At 63.0% G+C, this 20,889-nt stretch overlaps 2 protein-coding genes across 2 annotated transcripts; both read left to right on the forward strand.

Annotated features, from left to right (window-relative positions):
- Window positions 1–2,787: 2,787 nt before the first annotated feature.
- TNFRSF13C (TNF receptor superfamily member 13C) lies at window positions 2,788–7,475 on the forward strand. Its single transcript, XM_037160679.2, has 3 exons — window positions 2,788–2,962; window positions 3,225–3,548; window positions 4,051–7,475. The coding sequence occupies exons 1-3, from the start codon at window positions 2,827–2,829 to the stop codon at window positions 4,230–4,232; spliced, it is 642 nt and encodes a 213-aa protein (XP_037016574.2). The 5' UTR covers window positions 2,788–2,826; the 3' UTR covers window positions 4,233–7,475.
- Window positions 7,476–13,421: 5,946 nt separating this feature from the next.
- SHISA8 (shisa family member 8) lies at window positions 13,422–19,209 on the forward strand. Its single transcript, XM_037160067.2, has 4 exons — window positions 13,422–14,537; window positions 17,270–17,403; window positions 18,151–18,294; window positions 18,555–19,209. The coding sequence occupies exons 1-4, from the start codon at window positions 14,014–14,016 to the stop codon at window positions 18,944–18,946; spliced, it is 1,194 nt and encodes a 397-aa protein (XP_037015962.2). The 5' UTR covers window positions 13,422–14,013; the 3' UTR covers window positions 18,947–19,209.
- Window positions 19,210–20,889: the final 1,680 nt, after the last annotated feature.

Here is a 20,889-nt window from a genome sequence, read left to right on the forward strand (position 1 = left end):
ATAACACCCGCTTGGCCCTGAATTTCCTCACTTCCCCCACCCTGTCCCCAAGGCCTGAAGGGCACAGGCCACGCTTCACGACCGGCTGAACACAGACCCCAGCCGGCCCCTCTCCAGTGCTGGGTCATCCCTTCACTCTCACGGCCTCTGAGAAACAGCTCAGCACAGCACTGGATGTTGGGCCCTTGGGACGGTGTTTTGAGGGGGAAAACATAGGGAGACTCCCTTCTCCTTGACAGACCCCAAATTAATCATCCTTTAAAAAATCATCAGTGAATGAAAACTTGAGAAAATGGAGAGATTCAATCACTAGGTTTGCAGCAGCAAATTCCCTTATTTTCTACTCGGGAATAGAGATGATGGTGTCCGTTACGTAAACACTATTGAAAGAATGAGGAAAATTCGTGAGAACCACATTGATTTTAGAAACTGTAACGCTTCCCTCTTGGGCACATATCCCAGTCAGAAAGCGATGTGGAATACTTGAATAAAGAATAAACTTAATTGCTGTGAAAGAAGAGAAAAACACATAGAGGAGTAACCTCACATTTAGCCCGTGAGTCTGATGGCGAAATTCTTCTAACTGCTGCACTGTCCAGGCAGAGCTTGGAGGCCTCCCTGCCCTCCCCGGTTAAGAGGCTCAAGTTAAATGGTTTGTCCAGGGTCAGGCAGCTGTACGCTCCACCGACGCAGGTCCCAAGGGCCCTTCGCTGTTGCCGGCTTTGTCCTTGGCACCTGCCCTGGGCAGGCAAAAGGAGGCGCCAAGTAGACATCTGTGTCCAATAAGTGCCCCCACCTCGGCCTCAGGGCTGCCCACGCCCACGGGCAGGAGTGACCATCTACGGTGCCCACTCTAGCTCGGGGCCCCGAAGGTCACCTCCTCTGCTCTCTGCCTGGGGAGTCAGAGGTGACTCCTATAAATGACCCCTCTCCTAGGCCCACCCTCTCCTAGGATGCGGGTCCCACTGGCGGCTTCCCGCAGGTCTCCGCCAGCTCTGCCCAAATGAATGTCTGGCAGGAGGTCTGAGTGAGGTCTGCCATCCCAAGGGTGACAGGTAGTAACACCAGTGGGGATGGGGGCGTCTTCTCCCCTCACCTCTACCCCTCTGCCCATAGGAGGGCCTTCCCTGCCTGGGCTGCTCCCCGGCTCCTGGCTCCTCCACCCCCTCATTACACACCCACACCCACACTCACACCCACTTCTCCTTTGCAGCTGCCCCACCGCCCACACTTTCCTGACAGGGGGTTACTGGCCCGTGGGCAGGGGCTGGGGAGGTGGTGGGCCGGGGCTTCTCAAGGCTGGCTGAGTCGGGGCTCTGTGTGAGTCCTCGGGGCCCTCCGAGACAGACATCTGGGACCAGCCTTGCTTTGCTTCCTCCACAGCATCACGCGTGTCTCCTAGACCGCAGCCCCCGTCCACGGTGCCAGACTCCTCCCTGCTCCACTTACCCGCCGGGGCTCGATGACTCGGCCCCTTCTAAAGAAACACAGTTCTCCTCACGGCCAGGGTGCCTACGGCTGGAGACCAGGCCCTGCCGGCCCGCAGCCTCAGGCAGGCTCCTGTCCTCCCACCCCTCCTCAGCGTCCCCTGAGGCAGCAGCCGTATCTGTCCCCGGAGAAAGCTTCCCCTTCCCCACACCAAGTCTTTGCCCTTCTGCCCGGAAGGTTGTCCTGCTCCTTCCATCTGTTGAAGAACCACTCCTGTCCCCAGGTTCCCTCCCTGTCCCCTGGACAGTTGCTTCTTCCTCTGTGCCCGCAGCCCTGGAGTGCTTCGGGCTGGTATGGGCCGGGAAGCACTAGGCCCGGCTCCTGTGCTGAGGGTCTCTGCCGGCCGCTGCCCCAGGGAGGGGCAGGCTGAGGGAGCTGGCGTGTGTGTCTGAGACTCACTCTGAGAGACACGGGCAAGGGACAAGTGGGGTAACGCGAGCCCTGGGGAGACAAGACAGACAGGAGGGGCCTTGGTGAGACAGAGGGGAGCAGCCCAGGACACAGTCCTGGAGGAAGGAGCGGGGCCGGTGCACCGTCCACTGGGTCTCCATCCCCTGGTCGGTCTGTTGATCTGAGTCTCCCTTCGGCTGAGGGTCTGGAGACTGAGCTGTCGCTGCCCGTTAGGCCCCCACGCCCACCCGCTCCGTGGCCTCCCCTCCAGCCGGAGGTCCCCGGCTAACCCTCAGGTCGAGGCCCGTGCAGCTCCCCAGTGCCTTCGGCCGGCTGAGCTCCTTCGCCCTGGGCTCAGGCTCTGGGCCAGCCCCTCCCACCTCCGCAGCTGGGCCTGGAGGCCTGAGCTCAGGCCAGGCCCCTCTTCCATAACTAGACCCCGCTCCGTCCAGCAGACGCCTCCTCATCTCCACACAGCTTTCCTGCACCTTCCGTGGTGAGCACCTGCATGGGCTCCCCTTTGCCCCGGCTCCCCCATCGCCATCGGCAGCGCGGCAGCGCGGAAGTCCCTCAGGACACATCCAAAGTGGGCACTCAGGGTGCATTTGATGAACTGAACCAGCTCCGCCTCGGAAGGGCAGGAGGGCTCCCCAGGGGAGGAGGCAGGTGGGGGGGGGTGGCTGGTGGCCTTGGGAGCAGGACAGAGGAGGCCCCCCCCAGGGTCTGTGCCCAAGAGCAGGCCCCGGCCCCGGTCCCCGGCCGGGCAGAGGGTGGGGGTGACGGTTGAGTGGCTGAGGGGAGGAAGCGCAGGTAGGAAGAGAAGGTCTGGGGTGCAGGTCCCACCCCACCGGGCAGGAGGGCGGGGCGGGGGCTGGCGGCCCCTCCTAGGCTCCTCCCAGCGGGGCCGCGGGGCAGACGCAGTCCCGGCCGGTGCGTGGCGGCCGCAGCATGCCGCGGCCGGCGGGGCGCCCGGGGGGCCAGGGCGGCCCGGACCCCACGAAGTGCGTCTCGCCTCAGTGCTTCGACGCGCTGGTCCGCTCCTGCGTGGCCTGCGACCTCTTCCGGGCGCCGAAGCCGAGATCGGGTAAGAGCCGACTCCCTCCGACGGCCGGCTGGCCGGGCGGCCCCGGGGGAAGGGGCCGGGTGCGGCCGCGGGCGGGGGCCCAGGCGCAACGCAGCCGCTCGGGCCCCGGGGCGCGGGTGCGGGGCGGAGGGCTGTCCGGGTCGCGGGCAGGGGCCTGCACGGAGCAGCCATCCCCACGTGGCCCTCACGGTCTCTCTCCTCCCCTCTCCATGACCCCACCCTCTCCACGCCCGGCCCTCCCTCCCTCCCCTCCCCGGTCCAGCCTCGCCTCCCTCCGACCCTTTACTCTTCCCTGGTCGCGCCTCTCTTCCCTGTGTCCCCTGCCCTCCCTCCCCGTCCCCTCCGCCTGTCGTTGAGCCGAGCAGCCTGGCGCCCAGGACCCCGCTGCAGCAGCAGGAGTCGGTGGGCACGGGGATGACCGCCCAGGCCGAGCCGGTGTTGCCGCTGCCCGCGCTGCTCTTAGGCGCCCCGGCGCTGCTGGGCCTGGCGCTGGCCCTGGTCCTGGTCCTGGTGGCCCTGGTGGCCCTGAGGCGGCGGCGGGCGCGCGGGCCCGCTTCCCCGAGAACCCCAGAGAGAGAGCAGGACGGTGAGTGCCCCGTCCGGGGAGGGTCCCACTGTGAGGGCTGGTGGCAAGGGAAATGGGGGGGGGGGGGAGGGCTCCATGGGGCATGCAGAAAAGGGGGGAAGGGCTGTGTGCTGAGGGTCTCTGGCTGAGACCCCCCCCCCCCAGGCTATGACTTGAGCACGAACTCCTGTGTTCAAGTAAGGGACACACATCTGCGGCCTCCCAGACTTAGGAGGAGGAGACCCAGGCCCCAGGGAAAGAGGGGCTTGTTCTGTCCTCTCTGGAATGGGCAGCCAGGCACTGGGCAGACTGGCTGCTGCACTTCCTCTCTCCTGTCAGCACCCGCTTTGCTGCCTGCTCAGCACTTCCTGTCCTGAGGGCCCATCGTGTGTCCCCTCTTCCCCCTCTGAAGTGGGGCTCCATCCATAACCCCTCAGCCGGAGGGCTGTGCTGCCCGTGAGGCTTCCAGGACAGGGATGGAGAAGGCTGTGACCCAGTCCTGACCCCGAGTTCCCCCCTCTAGGGCCCCTGGATAAAGTCGTGGTCCTCTCTTCTGGGTCCCCTGATGCCACAGCCCCGGTCTGGCCTCCACCCAGAGAAAATGCAGCCACCGGCCCACCTGCCCACAGCGTCCCCGTGCCAGCTACAGAGCTGGGCTCCACTGAACTGGTGACCACCAAGACAGCCGGGCCTGAGCAACAGTAGCGAAGGAAGGGGCAGGAGGTGGCCCTTGTCCGCCCTGGAGCCATCGGCCAGCAGACTGCAGCTTGAATTTGGCTCTTCCTCCCAGCACCTACCTGCCCCTTTCCTGGAAACCAGGCCGCGCTGCATGCAGACTGAGGCTGCAGATCGAGGCTGCAGGCCGCAGGGTTCAGCTGTCCCACTGTCCTGTGCCCATGTATCAGTGTTTGGGTTAAAACCCTACCGTGGGCAGGGCCCCCCGGAGGCTGTGACTTGAGCCCGAGCTCCTGTGCTTGGCAGGGTCCTGTGCTTGGGAGGGTCCTGTGCTCGGGAGGGTCGGGCCCTTCAGGCTGGGGTTTGCTTTTAGAGAGTGGAAGGCACCTGTGAGCCGGGATGAATCTCAAAAGGACCCTCGGGTCAAAAGGACCGAGTGGGACGAGGCAAGATTTGTAGCTGAGCGCTTATTTCTTTACTACTTGCTCTCGGGGCTGTCCTGCTTTTAAACTGATGCACACGGCTGCCACGCTGACCGAAAACCAACCGATGGGCTCACTTGGGGATTCAGCACAAGATGATTTTAAGAAATAGCCTGGATTGTGCTGATTCTCAGGTCTCTGCACCCTAGTGGCAACCCTGAGCTGGGCCCAGTCTGCTAGGTCCCATGATGCCATTTGCCCTCCAGGGGCAGTCCCTAGAGCCCAAGGCTCACCCTTGGGAGGAAGTCCACATCCCCTGGGGCGGGACTGCAAAGGCTCCGCACCGACAGGCGGCTCCCTCGGAGACCATCTGGGCCCCACCTGCCTCCAAAGCTCACTCAGCTGTGCACAGGGAAGGGCCCAGGATCTGCGTTCATAAGCCCGTGGCCTTGAACCAGCTGGACTCGATGTCCCTTGAGTTCCCTCCTATCTGTGGCCTGCCCTCTTCAAGCACTGGGCCCAAGGGCTGGGGCCACTTGGCCATTCTGTGCCAGCCCCTGGGGTCACCCACCACCCCAGTGGAACTGTTACTCTGGAGGCGGTGCCACCTGCCCTGCCCGGGGCTCCGGACCACACTGCGCACTCCGTCAGCCTCTCCCGCCAGCCCTCCTTCTCAGGGCTAGACCTGACCGGGACTCCTCCCTGGATAGTGTCCTTGGAACTTCTTACAGCTCAGCATCCCTGGAAGGACCACTGGGCTGCAAGTTGCAAGAGGGGGTTCTGGGTATCATTTCATACCGCCGCAGGACCTTGGCTACACTCTGTCCCATTCGCCGAAGCTCTCAGCTCTGCTCTCCCTGCGCTGAGGTCCCAGTCGCCTGGCCACCACCCTCGACTTCTGCCGAGAAGACCGTCAGCAGATGGCATCATTTGGAGCCCCCAGGACCTGGACCGTCACAGCGGTGTCTCTCCCTCCGCTCCCTCCCTGAACCATCTCAGACGCCCCTCCCTCCAGGAAGCCAGGTGGCTGTGATGAGGTCAGGTGGCAGGCAGTAGGCAGGAGGATGAGGGGCAGTCCCAGAAAGGCTCCAGGCATCCACTCTCCCCCATCTCTGGGGCCACTCCATCGTGCCCAACCCCCCTTTCCCCTCCGTGGAGCCCCAGGGCTGGGGGCTGGGCCTTGGAGGTGAAACAAGCGGTTGAAACTCCTCTGGGGCCTAGACATGCAAAGCTCTGGCACCTTGTCTCGCTCCCGCTGACCGACCCCTGGCTGACCCCTGGCTAGTGGGTGCTTCCCCTCCAGTCTGTTTCCCTTTCTGAAACATGGAGGCTGGGTTCGAGGTTCTCTCTGGCCCGTGACCCTCAGAGGAGGAGGACTGGAAAGAACCTTGGAGAATCCTTGTGCCCCACTCCCCATTTTACAGATGAGGAGACTGAGGCCCAGAGGAGAAGGCCTGGCATCACTGTCATCCAGCAAATAACAGAGGGGGTTTATTCAGGAAGAACCAGGAGCCGGGGCCAGGTGTGCAAGGAGGGGAGTCAGTCTCCTCAGCCCTTGAAAGGACCCCGCCTCCCAGGGGCCTCAGTCCTGGGCATTGTTTTCTAAGCAGCCTTCTCAGGATTACTTCATTTGGTCTTTAAAATAGCACCTGAAGGGGGCGGGGTGGGGGGGAGTGTTTGCGTTTGCTTTAAACAAATGTTTTCTATTTAAAAACTCAAGGCATGCACTCTGTAGACACTTTGAAAAGTTCGAGGCAGCCATCTAGGATGGGATCTACAGAGAACTGGCCCACAATCCAGCAACCCCAGGCCCAAGTGCTGGGGTTTCTACGTCACTGTCATCATGCTGTACCTAGGAGTTCGTGTCTTGACCGTCCCTTGTATTTAAGTCCTTCGTAAACAAGATGAAAACCTTACAAAGGTTGGAAAAGTTTGCCCCTGGGGCATTTGGTTTTGTTCCGTTTGTACCGTGGTCCCCCTTCATCCACAGTTTCACTGTTGGCTGCCTGGTGTCAACCACGGTCTGAAAATATTCCATGGGAGGGTCCAAACATGAACAACTTGTGAGTTTTAAACGGCACACTGTTCTGAGTGGCATGCCGAACTCTCCAGCTGCCCTGCCTGGGACATGAACCTGCCTTTGGCCAGCGTCTGTCTCCACGCGGTGCCCGCTCCCTGCCCCTCGGTCACTTAGCCATCTTGGTCATCAGATACAACACTGGGGTTCAAGTCAGCCTTATTTTACTCACTGTGGCCCCAAAGCACCAGGGCAGTGAGGCTGGCAATTTGGATATGCCGAGCAGAGGCCTTGAAGTGCTTCCTTTAAGTGAAAAGGTAAAAATGTTCCACTTTAATAAGGAAAGGACAGAAACTGTGTGCTGAAGCCGCTAAGATCTACAGTAAGGACAATTCTGTCCATGAAATTGTGAAGGGAGAAGAAGAAATCCCTGCTGGCTTTGCAGTCAGTGCGTGGTACGCGGTTAGTACAATGGAGAAAACATTCCATTTGTGAGTGGAAGACACGGCCGGAGCCCTGGCCGCTGTGGCGTGGCTGGCTGAGCCCCATCCCACAAACTGGGAAGGTCTCGGGTTTGAGTCCCCAGTCAGGGCCCATGCCTGGGCTGTGGTTCCCCGTCCGGGTGGGTGTGAGAGGCAACTGATCGATGTTTCTCTCCCATGTCCATGTTTCCCTTCCTTGCTTTTTCCCTCCCTTTCTCTTTCTGAAAATAAACAAATAAAATCTTCAATAAAGAAAAAGGCCATGAATAGAAAACATATTCTAATCCACGGCAGCCTGCGGTGCCGGAAAGTGCTGAGGCTGTACAGACTGCAAAGGGGCCACATTTGCATAATTTACTACAATCTATTGTTCTGTTTTATTAATTATTGTTAATATTGTTAATCTCTTATTGTGCCTAATTTATATGAGTTAACCTTTATCACAGGCATGTCTGTGTAGGAAAAAACAGCACACATAGTGTTTGGGGCCGGGCCGCCAGCTGGGAAGGGGACCGCCACCACGTTGCACTGGAGCCCCTCCTCGTGCGGGACTCTGCCTGAGTGTTTCCCAGGAGAGTTGTTGCTACCAAAGGCTTTGACCTTTTTAAAGGCCCCTGTTGTTTGAATTGCTTTTCTGCCAGTCTGGACCAGTGCATATTCATGACAGGGCTGATATGGCCCGTCTTGCCGATAGGAGAAGAGAGGCCCAGAGAGGCGAAGGGATCTGGCTAGAGATACAATAAAGCAGAGCCAGCCCGGGCTAGACCCAGGCTCCCACCCCTACCCCTGCCCCATGTGGAAGGTCATCAACCCAGGTGCCCTCCTTGAGGGACGACTCTAGGTTCTACTCCTTGCTTTCATCACTACTCAAAGATTTCTGTCCCCAGCTGGTCTCTTCGCAGTAAAGGGGATCCAAGGTAGACCCTGGAAGAACTGCGCTTTGGGATGGGGACCAAGGGAAGCAGCCCCTTCTCCTTAGCCTGTGCGTCTGGCCTAAAGGGGGTTAGGGGAGGGGCTGGCTGAAGTCTCAGTTCCTCCTGGGGCTTCCTGCAGGCACCTTTCACTTCCTGCCCCGCAGCCCTGTGTTCGGGGTGGGGGAGGGGGTGGCCCAGCTGGTGAGGCCAGGAAGGAGGGGCCTGACCCCTGATCTTGCCCTGTCTCAGCAAGGGCTGTCCCACTGAGCCCTTCCCTCCAGAAGCTGGTGGCATTGCTCTGGGCCTGAATCCCTATCTTCAAAATGGAGCCTGCAGGCCACCCGGCAGTTGGAGATTAAAGGGGTCAAAGGGCAAGCAGGAGGGCCTAGGCCCACCCTGGATGCTTCCACCTCCTTCCCTCCCTGGGACGCAGACACTTCCTGGCGAGCCCCCAACCTTCAGCAACCCCGACCCCACTCTGAAAGTCAGTTTCCCAGAGCAGTTTCCACCCCGTCACTCATCCATTACTGCCCCTGGATCGCGCGGGATCCCGGACCCGCCTGCTCGTGCCAAGGCCACCTTGGGTGGTGCTGGGTCCGCCCCAGGCCCTGCCATTGGGTCCTAGTCTGATGGGAGAGACCGACCATGGCACAATGATGGGACAGGGTGATCCCCTCCAAGGCCAGGGAGTGTCCCAAGCAGGGGGTGGGGGGAGACTAACCCAGCGACCCTGGGCAGGTGTTTTGAAGAATAGGAGGTATGTCCTGAATCCTAAGGCGGTTTTCTTGCTGCGATGGAGCAGGGAAAAAGCATTCCTGGCCCAGGGGACTAGGTGCGGAGGAGAGGGGGTGGGAGGGTCACGGTGCAAGGGAAGGGGCTGGAGAGCTGGGCCGCAGGACCTGAATCCCAGGACCGGTGCGCGAGAGCCTTCGCCGTGCCCGGCCTGCCGCCTGCACACAGCCACCCTCAGGGAACCCGAGCGCTCCTCCAGCCCCACTGGTGGTGTGTCACCTGTTCCGGTCCCCTCTGAGAGGCCACCAGACCCAAGTCTTCCTAACCCAGAGATGAAACCTGATCCCTCTCCAACCCGTGCCCCTGCCCCGCTGCCTGGTCCTGACCCCGGGTCCGGGTGGGGTAGCAGCAACTGCCCAAGGTCACAGGAGTCGGGAGAAGCCAGGAAGACACAGAGCCTGCGTCCCGGCTCTGCTCTTTCCCGGGGCTCTTTAAGGTAGGGGGGCTGCCCAGGGGACCTCTGAGCGTCTCTTCACTCCTTTGAGCTGCAGAGAATCTGGGGTCCAGCCCCGGTGGCGTCTCAATGAACGACCGCTAGGTGCTTGACTCAGACGGGATGAGGTCGACGCGGGAAGCGCAGCCCGGGGGCGGGGTCAAAGGAGGGAGGCGGGGCTGAGGGACCCCAAACCCCAGAGGGGCCAGAAAGGGGCGGGGCCAGAGGCAAGTGGCCGGCGGAGGGAGGGCGAGGAAACACCGGGAGGAATCCGGTGGGCAGCGGCGACGAGGCCAACCCTACACTTCTCCAAACTTCTCCGCACTCACGTGGCGTCCGGGTCCCCCTGCGCCCCCTGAGCCAGTGGGCCCAAATGCAGGGCATGGCCGGACTTTGGGACAAGGTGTGAGGAGGACACCTCACCCACCCTCCCGGTCTGGGCTGGGTGCTGACCTCGGAGCTGTGTCCCAGGAACCCGCAGGCCGGCGGGGCAGGGTGGACGCGTCCCAGGTGGACGGGTTGTACGGCATTTGCCGAGCCCTGTCCTCTCTGGATTCTTTTCTGTCCTACGGTCTTCGTGGCCAGCTCCGGACTTCCATGTTCACAGGGACCTTTGGAGGGTCCTGAAGATGGCGACTCATGGGGTCATTCCAGGCAGGGGGATTAACTGTGATGTCTGGGGCAGGACTCCCCAAGGCCCGGGAGATGAGGGGAGGGGAGGGCTGGGGAGAGGGTGACTGGGGAGTTGGGATGGGAAGCTAAGCCCCAGCTCCCTGTACCCGGGTCCTTCACTCCCTCACGGCCTCAAAGGGCCCGGCACCCCCTCCCTCCCACAGGCAGCTGGAGCCTGAGTCACCAGCTGCCTGTCAGGGAGACAAAGGAGCGGGGGCCCTCCCCTCCAGACCCTCTTCCAGTGCTGGCACCCATCTGTGCCGGCAGGGAGTCCACAGTGTTCTGCCTACAGCCTCTGCCTCCACCAGGGAGAACATGGAAGCACGATGAGCCAGAAATGAGGGCTTTGAGACTGCGGGCGGCACCCCCCCCCCCCGTGGCGATGGCCGGCTTCTCAGCCCAGCGGTGGGGGAGGTCCCCTCGAGGTTGCCTGTCCCCAAGAGCGCCTCTGGCAGGACCGGCTGGCTTCTCCCTGCAGCCCTGTGGCAGAGGCACCAGCAGCCCATCTTTCGAATGAGAAAACCGAGGACTAGAATGGTTAAATGGCCCTATTAGAGCAGAAATTGCAATCCCCGTTAGCCTGGCTCCAAGATGCAGGATAAGTAGGAGGGGCTGGGAAGGCTTCCCGGAAGAAAGACCCGCCCGTGGGAAGGCTAGGGGCTCCTGGAGGAGTCGGGGTGCCTCCAGCACTGGTCAGGCGGTTAGTTGGGTGCTGGGTGTGCTGTCAGGGTGCGGGAACGAAGGGCACTCGGTGCCAGGGCCCTCCAGCTTCTCTCTGTTGGCACTGAACTAGCCAGAGGGCAGTTTGGGGCTCACAGCGCAGGTTCCAGGCCAGACGCTGGCCCTTCCTGGCTGTGCTCCAGTCACAGCAGTCGCTTCCCCACTCTGGGGCGTGGGTTTCTCGCTAGGAAATCCCAGATCCCCTGGCCCAAGGCTGGGCAGACTGGTCACCCACCATCTAAAATGGGGACACTGAGGCACAGCACAGGCTTTCCCAAATGTCCACAACCTCTCGGGACCCTGAGCCTTGCACAGCCAAAGCTGGGCACTGAGTGAGGCTCAACAGTGAGGAAAGAACACGCTTTCACAGGTGCATCTGCACTGACACACACGTGTACACGTGCCCGTGGGGCAGGGAAGGCAACAGTCACAGTAGCCCCGGGCATGTACACTCGCTCAAATTCGTGAGCACGCAGACACCGCACACTCGAGCCGCCAGCACTCACAGCTGGGGGGCGGGGCAGGTGCCCTTCAGGCTCAGAGACTCGGCTCATCTGCCCGCCCCATGGGGCTCGCTGCAGATGCCAGGGGTTATTTTAAGCCTGGATCAATGGACAATTTTTGGTGACACAGGCTTGGGGGCTGGCGAGCAGAGGAGACAAGGGGCAAGTGCTCTGGTGCCATGACAGGGAGGGAGACCCCAGGTCCAGGAGGGCAGCCTGGGCAAAGGGCTCGCTCCAAAGCTGGACCACTCCATATGTGGGTCCCCTTGCCTGGCACATGGCTGGGCACCTGGGGGGAGTGTCGGCTGAATGGACGGCCAACGCCCAGGGCTCAGCCAGCCAACTGTGGTCTCTCTTTGCTTTGCCCCCTCTGCCCCCCCCCCAGGCTGTTTGTTAATACAGAGAGGGCACTGAGTGCTGGGCACGGATGGACCTGGTAGGTGTGGCATCTCTGGTTTGCTGGCTGGCCACTGAACCAGACTGAGATGGGGGCAGGAAGCATGGGTGAGGGAGGGGCTGGAGGTTGGACCTCAGTCCCTGGGGTGGGAGGGGACTGGAATATGTTCCTTTGTGGGACAAATGGAGATCATATATTATATATATATATGGAGGTTAACATGGGGGGGGAGGCTGAGCAGAGCACCCACTGAGGCCAGGATGGTGCAGGCAAGAAAGGAAGGCCCTCTGGGCCCAATAGGGTCACCCTGCCTGGGAAGAGGCCACAGTCCCAGGCAGCTGAGACAAGCCTTTTTAAACCTGGCACCCAGCAGTCGGGTGGAGAATCAGCCGCCCTCGGAGCCCTGGTAACCTAGAGGGCAGCTGGGCGGAGGGTGGCGGGGCATGGATCCAAACCGGACTGTGCTATGGGTTCTGTTCCCCCAGGAGGCAGGAAAGGACCCCCCCCCCCCCAAACACAGCCAGAAAGTCCTAAGCAGAATAACAAACTGAAAGTTTGGCATCAAAATGTAAACTAAGGGAGCCAAATATGTGGTGATGGAAGGTAATTAAAAAAAAGAGTAAACGAAACCACTTACAAAATGGTTTGTAAAGTGTGACATATTAGCATCAGTTGTCCCTGGTGTTGGGATTAAGGTGATTTCATTTCATTCCTTTGCTTATTTCCTTTTTCTCCAAATTTGTAATAGTGTTTCAGTGGGCTAGGGTCTTCGGGGCTGGATCAGAGGCACGTTTGTGGGTGGAGGGAGGTGAGGGGCTGCCTTTAGCTGGGGGATTGGGTGTTGCAGGAGGCCACCCCCCCCTTCCTGTCTTAGCCTGTCAGCACCTCATCTCAGCAACAGGACTTGATCCTCCTGAAAATGTAAATCCTGTCCCCTCTTCTCCCACCTCCTCTGTTTTTATAAGCTGATCCTAGTCGCTGAGTGAAGATGGGATTCAGAGGGGAGCAGACCCGAGGAGCCGAAATACTTCATTTTATAGGCACTGGAGACCAGAGTCACCTCGTTCATTCATTCAGCAGATACGCGCGGCCCTGCACTCTCTGGAGACACAGGGCCAACCCCCTGGTGTTCCCGCCCGGATAAGGGCTGACACCATAGTGACCTCTGCCTCTTGGGGGGGGGGGGCGGGGGGCGGGCACATGATGACTCTGCCCCAGGAAGAGTTTCTCAAGTTAAGATGCGAGACCAAAGGAGAGAAGCAAGGCGCTGTAGTTCGTGCTCACTCTCCAGGTAGAACCAATTTAGGTCAGCAAGGCCCAGCGCGCTCTCCGCCGGCCCAAGTTCCTTGCCCGCGCCCTCGCCCAGGGCTTGTGAAGGGACCCGCGGGTCCTGCGGGGGCCCGGCAGAGGGTCCGCCAACGGACTCTCCCCCTTCGCCGTCGGCCTGGGCAGCCGAGTCGAACCCCGGCTCACGTAGGGGGTGGCCGAGCGATCTCTGGGAGGCTTTGGCCCGGCCGTGCCCGTCGGCACCGTAGATATCCGGACACCTCAGGACCCCAACCCAGCGTCCAGGAGGTTCTGGGACCAGGGCGCGAGCCCCTGGGTTAACGCTGCGCCCCAGGCCGCGGGGAGGGGACCCACATTGGTCCCGGCGCAGCGGCTCTGCAGGGGGTCTCCTTCCCAGGTGACAGGCGGGAACGATCGGCACGCAGAGGGGAAAGGACTTCCCCGTGTCACACCTCTGCCCGGGTCAGAACTGACGGGGACGCAGGGGTGGGGGCAGCAACGACATTCACGGGGCTGCTCGGTCCCCTCACCTGGAAGGCACGGGCGCGCCGCGGCGGGCCCGGTGTCCGAAGCGCCAGCCTGGAGGGCCGAAGCCGAGCCCCTGCCGCGCCCAGTTCCGAGGAATGACCTGGGGAGGCCTTCGGGGCAGGTCCCGGGGGGCGTCGGGCTGTGCGGGCCCCGCCGCGTCCCCTCCCGCCCCTGCAGGCGGCCGCGCTCCTCCCCCGGCTCCGCTCGCTCCTTCCCGCGCTCCCTCCCTCCTCCCCCGCCCGCCCCAGTCCGCGCGGAGCGGGAGCCGGAGCCGCAGCCAGAGCGCGGGCAGCGCGGAGCGGGCGGCGGGAAAGCCATCCCCGCTAGGCCCGGGACCCGCACACCCGCTGGGCGGGGAGAGGAGCGGGGCGGCGCGCGGGTGAGGACCCGCCGCCCGGACCGGGGGACGTCCCGGGGCGCAGACCGGCCGGCTCCAGCCCGAGGTGAGCCCAGGCGGAGGACGCGCCCACCGGCCCCGAGAGCTCGGGGCGAGCCCACCCGGGTCTGGGGCCCTCGGAGGAGGCTGACGGCCCAGGAGGCATCCGCCGGGAGCCAGCGCCTGGGGAGCCGGCCCCGCGAGACCCCCGCGGGCACGGAGCGCGCGCCGCCATGCGCGGGGCGCTGTAGCCGAAGGTGCGGGCCCGATGGCGCGGGCCGGCGTGCGGGAGCTGCGCGGTGGCTTCGGCCCGCCGGGGCTCCGGCTCGCGCTGGCGCTGCTGCTGCTTCTGGCGCGGCCGCCGTCGGGCGGCGCGGGGGCCCCGGAGGCACAGGAGGCCGCGGCCCCCAGCACCGCGGCCCCGGCCGGCGGCGACCGCTGCCGAGGCTACTACGACGTGATGGGCCAGTGGGACCCGCCCTTCAACTGCAGCTCCGGCCCCTACAGCTTCTGCTGCGGCACGTGCGGCTACCGCTTTTGCTGCCACGACGGGCCGCGGCGCCTGGATCAGAGCCGCTGTTCCAACTACGACACGCCGGCCTGGGTGCAGACCGGCCGGCCGCCGGCGCGAGCCCGAGACCCCGCGGTGCCCGGGGACCCGGGCCGCGAGCGCAGCCACACGGCTGTCTACGCGGTGTGCGGCGTCGCCGCGCTGCTGGTGCTGCTGGGCATCGGGGTGCGCCTGGGCCTGGAGAAGGCGCACAGCCCGCGCGCGCGGCGCACGGTGACCAGGTGAGCGCGCGCCGACCGGGGATCCCCGCACATTCCGCTTGGACAGCCCGACTACGCGGTGGGCGCCTCCTCGCTACCCTCTGTCCTTCGTGCCCCTCTCGGACTCTGGTCCTCTTGACAGCACCCCCTCCCCCCGTTCTTCCTGTCTGTCTCCAGGTCTGTCTCCCCCCAGCCCCCACTGCACGGAGGGAGACAGCCGATACCGCCCTGTCTCCTCCCCTTGACCTTCCCGCAGAGCTGGGTGCTGGGCCGCCCTCCCCCCGCGGCTCCCCGGCCTCCTCCCGAGTGGGCGGAGGGCAGGATGTCAGGGCCCAGGGGAGGGGGTCCGGGGCCTGACCCCCAGTAGCGTGGGGTCGAGGTGGGGCGTAGGGTTGGGTGTCTTGGGCCGGAAGGGAACGGTGGGTAGGGGGCATGTTCTGTAGCCCTCTTGGCTGTCTCCCTCCCACTTCTCCCCTCACTTCTCCCTCCTTCCACCTCCCTCCCTGCCCTCCCGGGGCTGTGACTCAGGCCTGACCTTTCCTTTAGGTTTCAGAAGGCCTCCCCAGCTCACCCCACTCAGTACCCCTAGGAAGGGGGGACGCCTGTGGGAGGCCTAGACAGGTGCTCGCCAAGTTTGGAGCTTTGTGTGAAGTGGCATGTCCAGGACCCCGTTCCCCTCCTCAGTGGGTTAGGGACTCGGGGACTCTGTGTCCTGACCCTGGAACCCTCACCCACACTCAAATGCCCCCAGCCACCCTCATGTCCTGGGGTTTGGGCCCTCCTCCCTCACCCAAGTGCCGTTTCCCTTGGGCATGTAGGTTGCTGACACTGCTTGTGACAAGCTAGTATTTAGAAGTGACAACAGACGTCCCCATGCCTGCGCGGGCCAGCTGTGGATGCTTCTCCACTCCTACACCTCAGGGACAGAGGATAAGCGCTTCCTTGGGGCCCCACAGCACCCCATTTCCCCAGACCATTTAGCTCACCCTCTCAGACGGCTGCAGGGCAGAGCTGGGCTGGAACCTGTGGAGGCTCTGAGCCTGGGCCCTGGATGCTGCAGGCGCAGGGCCGAGGCCCCCGGGGCCGGGAGTCCCTGACGCGTGGTGAGGGGGGAGGATAGGGCATGTCCTTGACCCGAGTGGGGCAACGGGACCTGAGGTCTATGATGGTAGAGAGGGGCTGACTGGGGCAGCCTAGCTGACACATTCACCTTGAACCTGCTTCATCTGCACGGACTGGAAAGCAGGTCTGGTGAAGATTCAGAAAGAGATGGCCCACACCTGATGTGCTATGAGGCCAGGGTCAGTCCTTTTCTCTTTGAGCTTCAGGCTCCCTGTGTCCTGACCTTTTTCTCCTGCGGGGAGACCTGAAACCCAACTTGAGCTCACCTGCGGGTGTGTTGCGAACTCCTGTGCTCCTGCCATGGCCACGTCGCCCCCTTAATCCTGCCAGGTCGAGACTGATGATCAGGAAAGACTTCACCGAGAGCTTAGACGGGAGCTGGAGTCTGTCCCTAGAGAAAGTTTGTGCAAAGGCACAAAGGAATGAAAATTACTCAGGTGTCTGGGACAGCTGACGGAGGGGTGTTGGCCCAGAGACGAGGCGGGCCGCTGAGGCGTGGGCAGCACACGCAGGTCGGCTCAGGCACAAGGCGGCTTCCAGACCCTGCCGCATCGCAGCCACACCGTGCCTGCCCTGGGGGTCCCACCTCCAGTGTGATTCATCATGAATGAGCCATCTGAGGCCCCGACCCCAAAGGGGTCCAGAGGGAGCTGGGAGAAAACCATGGGTTGTGGGCGCCGAACGCAGCTGGGCTGCAGGCTGGGCCTGGCTGTTTGCTGGGAAGGCTCCGTCAGATGCTGTCACAGCTGGACTGGGGTCACTGCCCAAGGTCACACAGCCTTGGATGTTGGGCTGCCACAGGGGGGCCCCTGGCTCCCCCTCCCTCATCTGTCCGTCCTCCATGCCTGTGCTGGCAGCTACACCCCAGGACCCAGCAGAAGACCCCACTGCAGGAGGGGAGTTAGGTAGACCCCCCCTTTTCAAATACTCACCCAAGGGTGTAGTTTTATAGGTTTAGAGAGAGGGGAGGGAGGAGAGAGAGGGGGGCAAACATTGATGTGAGAGAAAAACACCGATGGTTGCTTCTCATATGTGCCCTGACCAGGGAATGAACCCCTAGCCTAGGTATGTGCCCTGACTGGGGATCAAACCGGACACCTTTTCTGGTGTACGGGATGATGCTCCAATCAACTGAGCCACCGGGCCGGGGCTAGGAGGGACTTCTTTAGGCTTCCTGGAGGAGGCATGCTGGTGGGGCTTGGAGGATGGGTAGTTTTATGGGAGGAGGTGGAGGAAGGATGCTGTCAGCAGAAGCAGCAGCACAAGCCGGTCCAGGAGACTGACACACTCACGGGACTTGTGTTGAGGGAGGAGGCTGAACTCGAGGGTCCTGCAGAGTGGACTCCAGGACCGGGGGGAGGGTTTGGAAAATAAGGGGCCTTGGCTACCCTAGCCCTCACCTGCTGCGGAAAGTGGCCACGTTGGGGCCACAGGTGGTGCCTGGGGGGGGAAACTACCTGTGTAAAGTCGGTCTGAGGGGAAAACAAGGGAGGCCCAGAGAGGTCGAGAGAGTTGCCCGGGGCCACGCAGTGCGGCAGTGGTGGCCAGGGCTGGCCTTCAATAGGGCAGAGCCTGGGCGATGGGGAAGCAGGCACCTGGGGGGTGCTGTGTCTCATCGCTGTTTCTCGCAGGACACTGACCGAACTTCTGAAGCAGCCCGGCCCCCAGGAGCCACTACCTCCACCTCTGGGTCCACCTGTGGGTAGCTATGTCCAGGTGCAGATGGGCGATGGCCTCCCCCGGGGCTCCCCCCACAACAGCACAGGTGAGCAGGCCGACGGGCCAGCATCTGCTAATCCACAGCACTGGGTCTCCCTGGTCTGTCATGGGCCTGGGAGCAAGGGAAGCGCTGGTTGTGCTGAGGGGCGAGAGGCTCGACAGGACTGCTTCCCAAACGGTAATGAGCTGCTGCCTCTGCAGGTGTGAGTGGGGGAGGGGCGCGCCGGCAGCTCCCCCTGGTGGATGGAAACCTGCGGGGTCCTGCAACCTCCAGCCTCAAGGACTCCAGGGAGGTTCCAGATAAAGGGCTCAGGGGCTCAGGTTGTGGTCCTGGGCTCCAGCTTAGCCCCCTGGGGTCTGCCTGGCCAGGCTCTGCGGCCGCCTGCAGGCCTTCCCCTCTAGGCTGGAGCCTTCCTCTTGTCCTCTTGTTGTAGAGGCAGGCTTGACGGCAGCCCCCAACACACACACACACACACACACACACACACACACGAGGGCTCTAATGCCAGGGCAGGTCCTGGGACTCAGTGCCTGGCTCAAGCTGAGTACGCTGGCGCGTCATCCCATTAGGTTAGCACCCACTTAGGACTGGCTGCCATTCATGTCATTCTGAGCCAGACCCTGTTCCGGACGCTGGAAATTGTGCCATGGAGACACCTTCCACTTTCAGTCTCACCCAAAGAGCCACCCACCCGAACTGCCCTTGGGCAGCGGCCCCGAAGCTCCGTGGCGGTGCACTGCAGAGCCCTCTGGTCAGCGGGCTGAGTCTCGTCTTCCCCCTCCCCCGCTCTAGACAAGAAACGCCACAACGGGCCCCTGGGGTCGGCGACACTGGGACCCCTGCGTGGCCCCCGGCTGCAGGGCGGTGGCAGCAGGACGCTGCAGCCCGACTACGCTAAGTACGCCACCCTCAAGGCGGCGGCGCTGAAGCCCTCAGGTGAGTGGCCGAGTCTGTGCGGGGAGCGCGGGGCGCACTGGAGTGGCAGAGACCCCAGCCTTGCTGGTCAGCGCTCCAGCCAGCTTCTACAGGGGTACAGGGGGGCCCCCCCGCCGCCGCTGTGGCCCGCACCCTGACCAGGCCGACTGGCTGGGACCCCTCACGGGACCCAGAGCCGCCCGGCGTGGAAGGCCGCGTCTCAGACGGCCTATCCCCGCCCTGCCCCCGACACGCCCCGCTCTGTCGCTCTGTCCCCACAGAGGCTGCCCCGCAGGACTTCTACCAGCATTTTCCAGCATCCGCCCCCGCCCCACTGAGCCTGCCGGCGCGGGCCCCGCAGCCCCCAGAGGACTTGCCCGCGCTGCCTGACGCATGCCCGTGGGCCCCTCCCGGCTACGCGCCCCCCGCGGGCCCCGCCCCGACGGGCCACCGCAAGGCCTGGACCACCGGCGGTCTGGCTCGGTCTGTCCCCTGCGGCCATCTGGCGGCTCAGGCGTCCCCTGCTCCCCCGGGCTCCGGTCGCCCACCCAGGCGCCAGTTCGGTGTGAAGCTGCCCGAAGTCTTTGGCACGCAGCCCCCAGGCCTTCACAGCTGCTCCGGTCGTGCACCCGGGCATCTGAGCACCAACAGCAAATCTGAGGTCACCGTGTGAAGGCGGGGCTGTGGTTCTTCTGAGGCATCGCCTCTACCAGGGATCCGAGTCGGCCTGTTCGAGGGGCCCAGGCCACAAGGGACAGGGGCACCATCAGCGTGAGTCCAGCGGTTCTGCCTGGCCAAACTGGACAGGAGCCCTTGGAGCCTGCAGGGCTAAGGAGGGGCCTGTCCTAGGGCTGCATGGCCCAGGTTCCTCATGTAAATAAACCCTTCTCTGTGGCTCCCATCCCTGAGAATAAAGGAGCCCCAGCTTGGGTCTGAGCGGAGCTGACAGCGGAGGCATTGGTCATTGACTGGACAGACGGCAGTGCGGGCAGAGAGCACAGCATGTGCACGAGCAGAGGACTGTTCTTGAGAGCTATGGGGTGTGTTCCAGGAGCCGGGAAGTGGCGGCTGAAGGGGTGGTCGGGGTTGAATGCCAAGCTTAATGTCCACACCAGTGGACCTGTGGGAGAGGGGCAGTTAGGTCCTAGCCATCTTGAGGCCTGTGCACGGGTGAGAGGGCAGAGGGGCCATCCCCTGACTGGCGGTGAGCACCCCTCCAGAGGGCCACCCCCCTCTGCAGCTTGAGTTGGCAGGGCCGGCTGATCCTCATTGACACAGTTTGGCGCTGGGCCTGCCCCTGGCCTGCAGGCCACTTGGTCAGCTTGGCCCAGAGCCACCCCCCTAATGGGTGTGGGCAGTGGGCCTGGTGGACAGCTGGTGCTCAGGATGGCTGGGCCTCCCTGCAGTAGCTGCTGTGGAGGGAAAGGGGACTGGAGATGCTGGATCCGGAGCCTTGGCAGCACCCCCATGTGGGTGCTCACACCACACACGTGCACAGCCTGCTCTCCCCCTTCCAGCCAGGCTGGCTTTGGGCCCCTGGCCGCAGCCCAGGGCAGTGCCAGCAGCCCGGGTGCATCACTCTTCTGTGACAGGTCCTGCCCGAGGGTTGAGGGCTGGGCTGCGACCCTCATGGTGCGACCTCAACAACACCAGCCAGGTGGGCCTTCTCCCCTCGGTGCCCTAGGCACGGTGTACTGTTTGAGTGACGGTGGCCACCATTCGTTGCTGTTTCTTTCACTTAAGCCTCACAGAGGCCCCAAGGGAATGCCACTTTACAGACGAGGAAAACCGAGGCTTTGAGACCTCAGTAACTTGCCAAGATCACCCAGCCGACTCCAGTTTAGGACTCTTCCATGTCTGGCTGCCACTGTGGCCCTGTGGCATGGCAGGCAGGGGGCAGCCAGAGGAGGAGGAGGAGGGGTATGGGCATCTGTGTTGGTAGGGAGTGGCCCCTGCTTCCAGGGTGCAGGCAGTCTCAGGTTTCCCGAGGCGCCCAAACCCACCAGCTCTTCAACCCCGGTCCCGCCCCCGCCTCTACGGGCTGTTGAAAACAAGGCCCAGAAGCCCCAGGACAGCAGAGCCCAGAGAGGGCAGTGAGGGCCCCAGTGGTGTGCTGGGAAGACGACCTCATGCCCTCAACCCAGGATGGGGTGGGTACCGAGTCCTGCGGGCAGCCCAGACTCAGAGGATCCGGTCCCTGGGCACACTGACCACCCACGATCACTCACCCTGGTGACTGAGGCCCTGGCTCTGCACCCCACAGGGTCAGGTTTGGGTGTGGGCATGACTGTGAATGGGGACCAGCTACAGTTGGGCTTGCCCTCGGGACAGTGGCTTGCTGTGACTGCCCTTCAGGGAAGGCAGTGGCTGAGACAGCTGAGCGGACAAGGCCCATTTCTCAGCCAGGCCGGGTTACCATAAAGGTCAGTACCCAGCATGCTTCCCTCCCCACCGCTCCCTGCGGTCTGTCTGGCCCCTCGCAGCCTCACTTAATGTAAACTGGCACGTCCAAGTCAGCTGACACACCCGAGGGGGCTGTAGCCAGAGGCAGGGGCCGTCACCCCCATTCCGCACACGTGGAAGGAGAGGCTGAGCAAGGTCCTGCCTAAGGCGGCC

The sequence above is a fragment of the Artibeus jamaicensis genome, unplaced genomic scaffold (genome assembly GCF_021234435.1).
Source record: "Artibeus jamaicensis isolate MK-2021 breed Jamaican fruit bat unplaced genomic scaffold, CSHL_Jam_final contig_233, whole genome shotgun sequence".
Lineage (NCBI taxonomy): Eukaryota > Metazoa > Chordata > Mammalia > Chiroptera > Phyllostomidae > Artibeus > Artibeus jamaicensis.

Excerpts from the sequence above, each read along its gene's own strand:
- TNFRSF13C (XM_037160679.2), top strand. The coding sequence starts at position 2,827 with ATGCCGCGGCCGGCGGGGCGCCCGGGGGGCCAGGGCGGCCCGGACCCC. Across the intron at positions 2,963-3,224 it reads GGCGCCGAAGCCGAGATCGG|CCTCGCCTCCCTCCGACCCT; the intron begins GTAAGAGCCGAC and ends TCCCCGGTCCAG. Across the intron at positions 3,549-4,050 it reads CCCAGAGAGAGAGCAGGACG|GGCCCCTGGATAAAGTCGTG; the intron begins GTGAGTGCCCCG and ends TCCCCCCTCTAG.
- SHISA8 (XM_037160067.2), top strand. The coding sequence starts at position 14,014 with ATGGCGCGGGCCGGCGTGCGGGAGCTGCGCGGTGGCTTCGGCCCGCCG. Across the intron at positions 14,538-17,269 it reads GCGCGGCGCACGGTGACCAG|GACACTGACCGAACTTCTGA; the intron begins GTGAGCGCGCGC and ends TGTTTCTCGCAG. Across the intron at positions 17,404-18,150 it reads CTCCCCCCACAACAGCACAG|ACAAGAAACGCCACAACGGG; the intron begins GTGAGCAGGCCG and ends CCCCCGCTCTAG.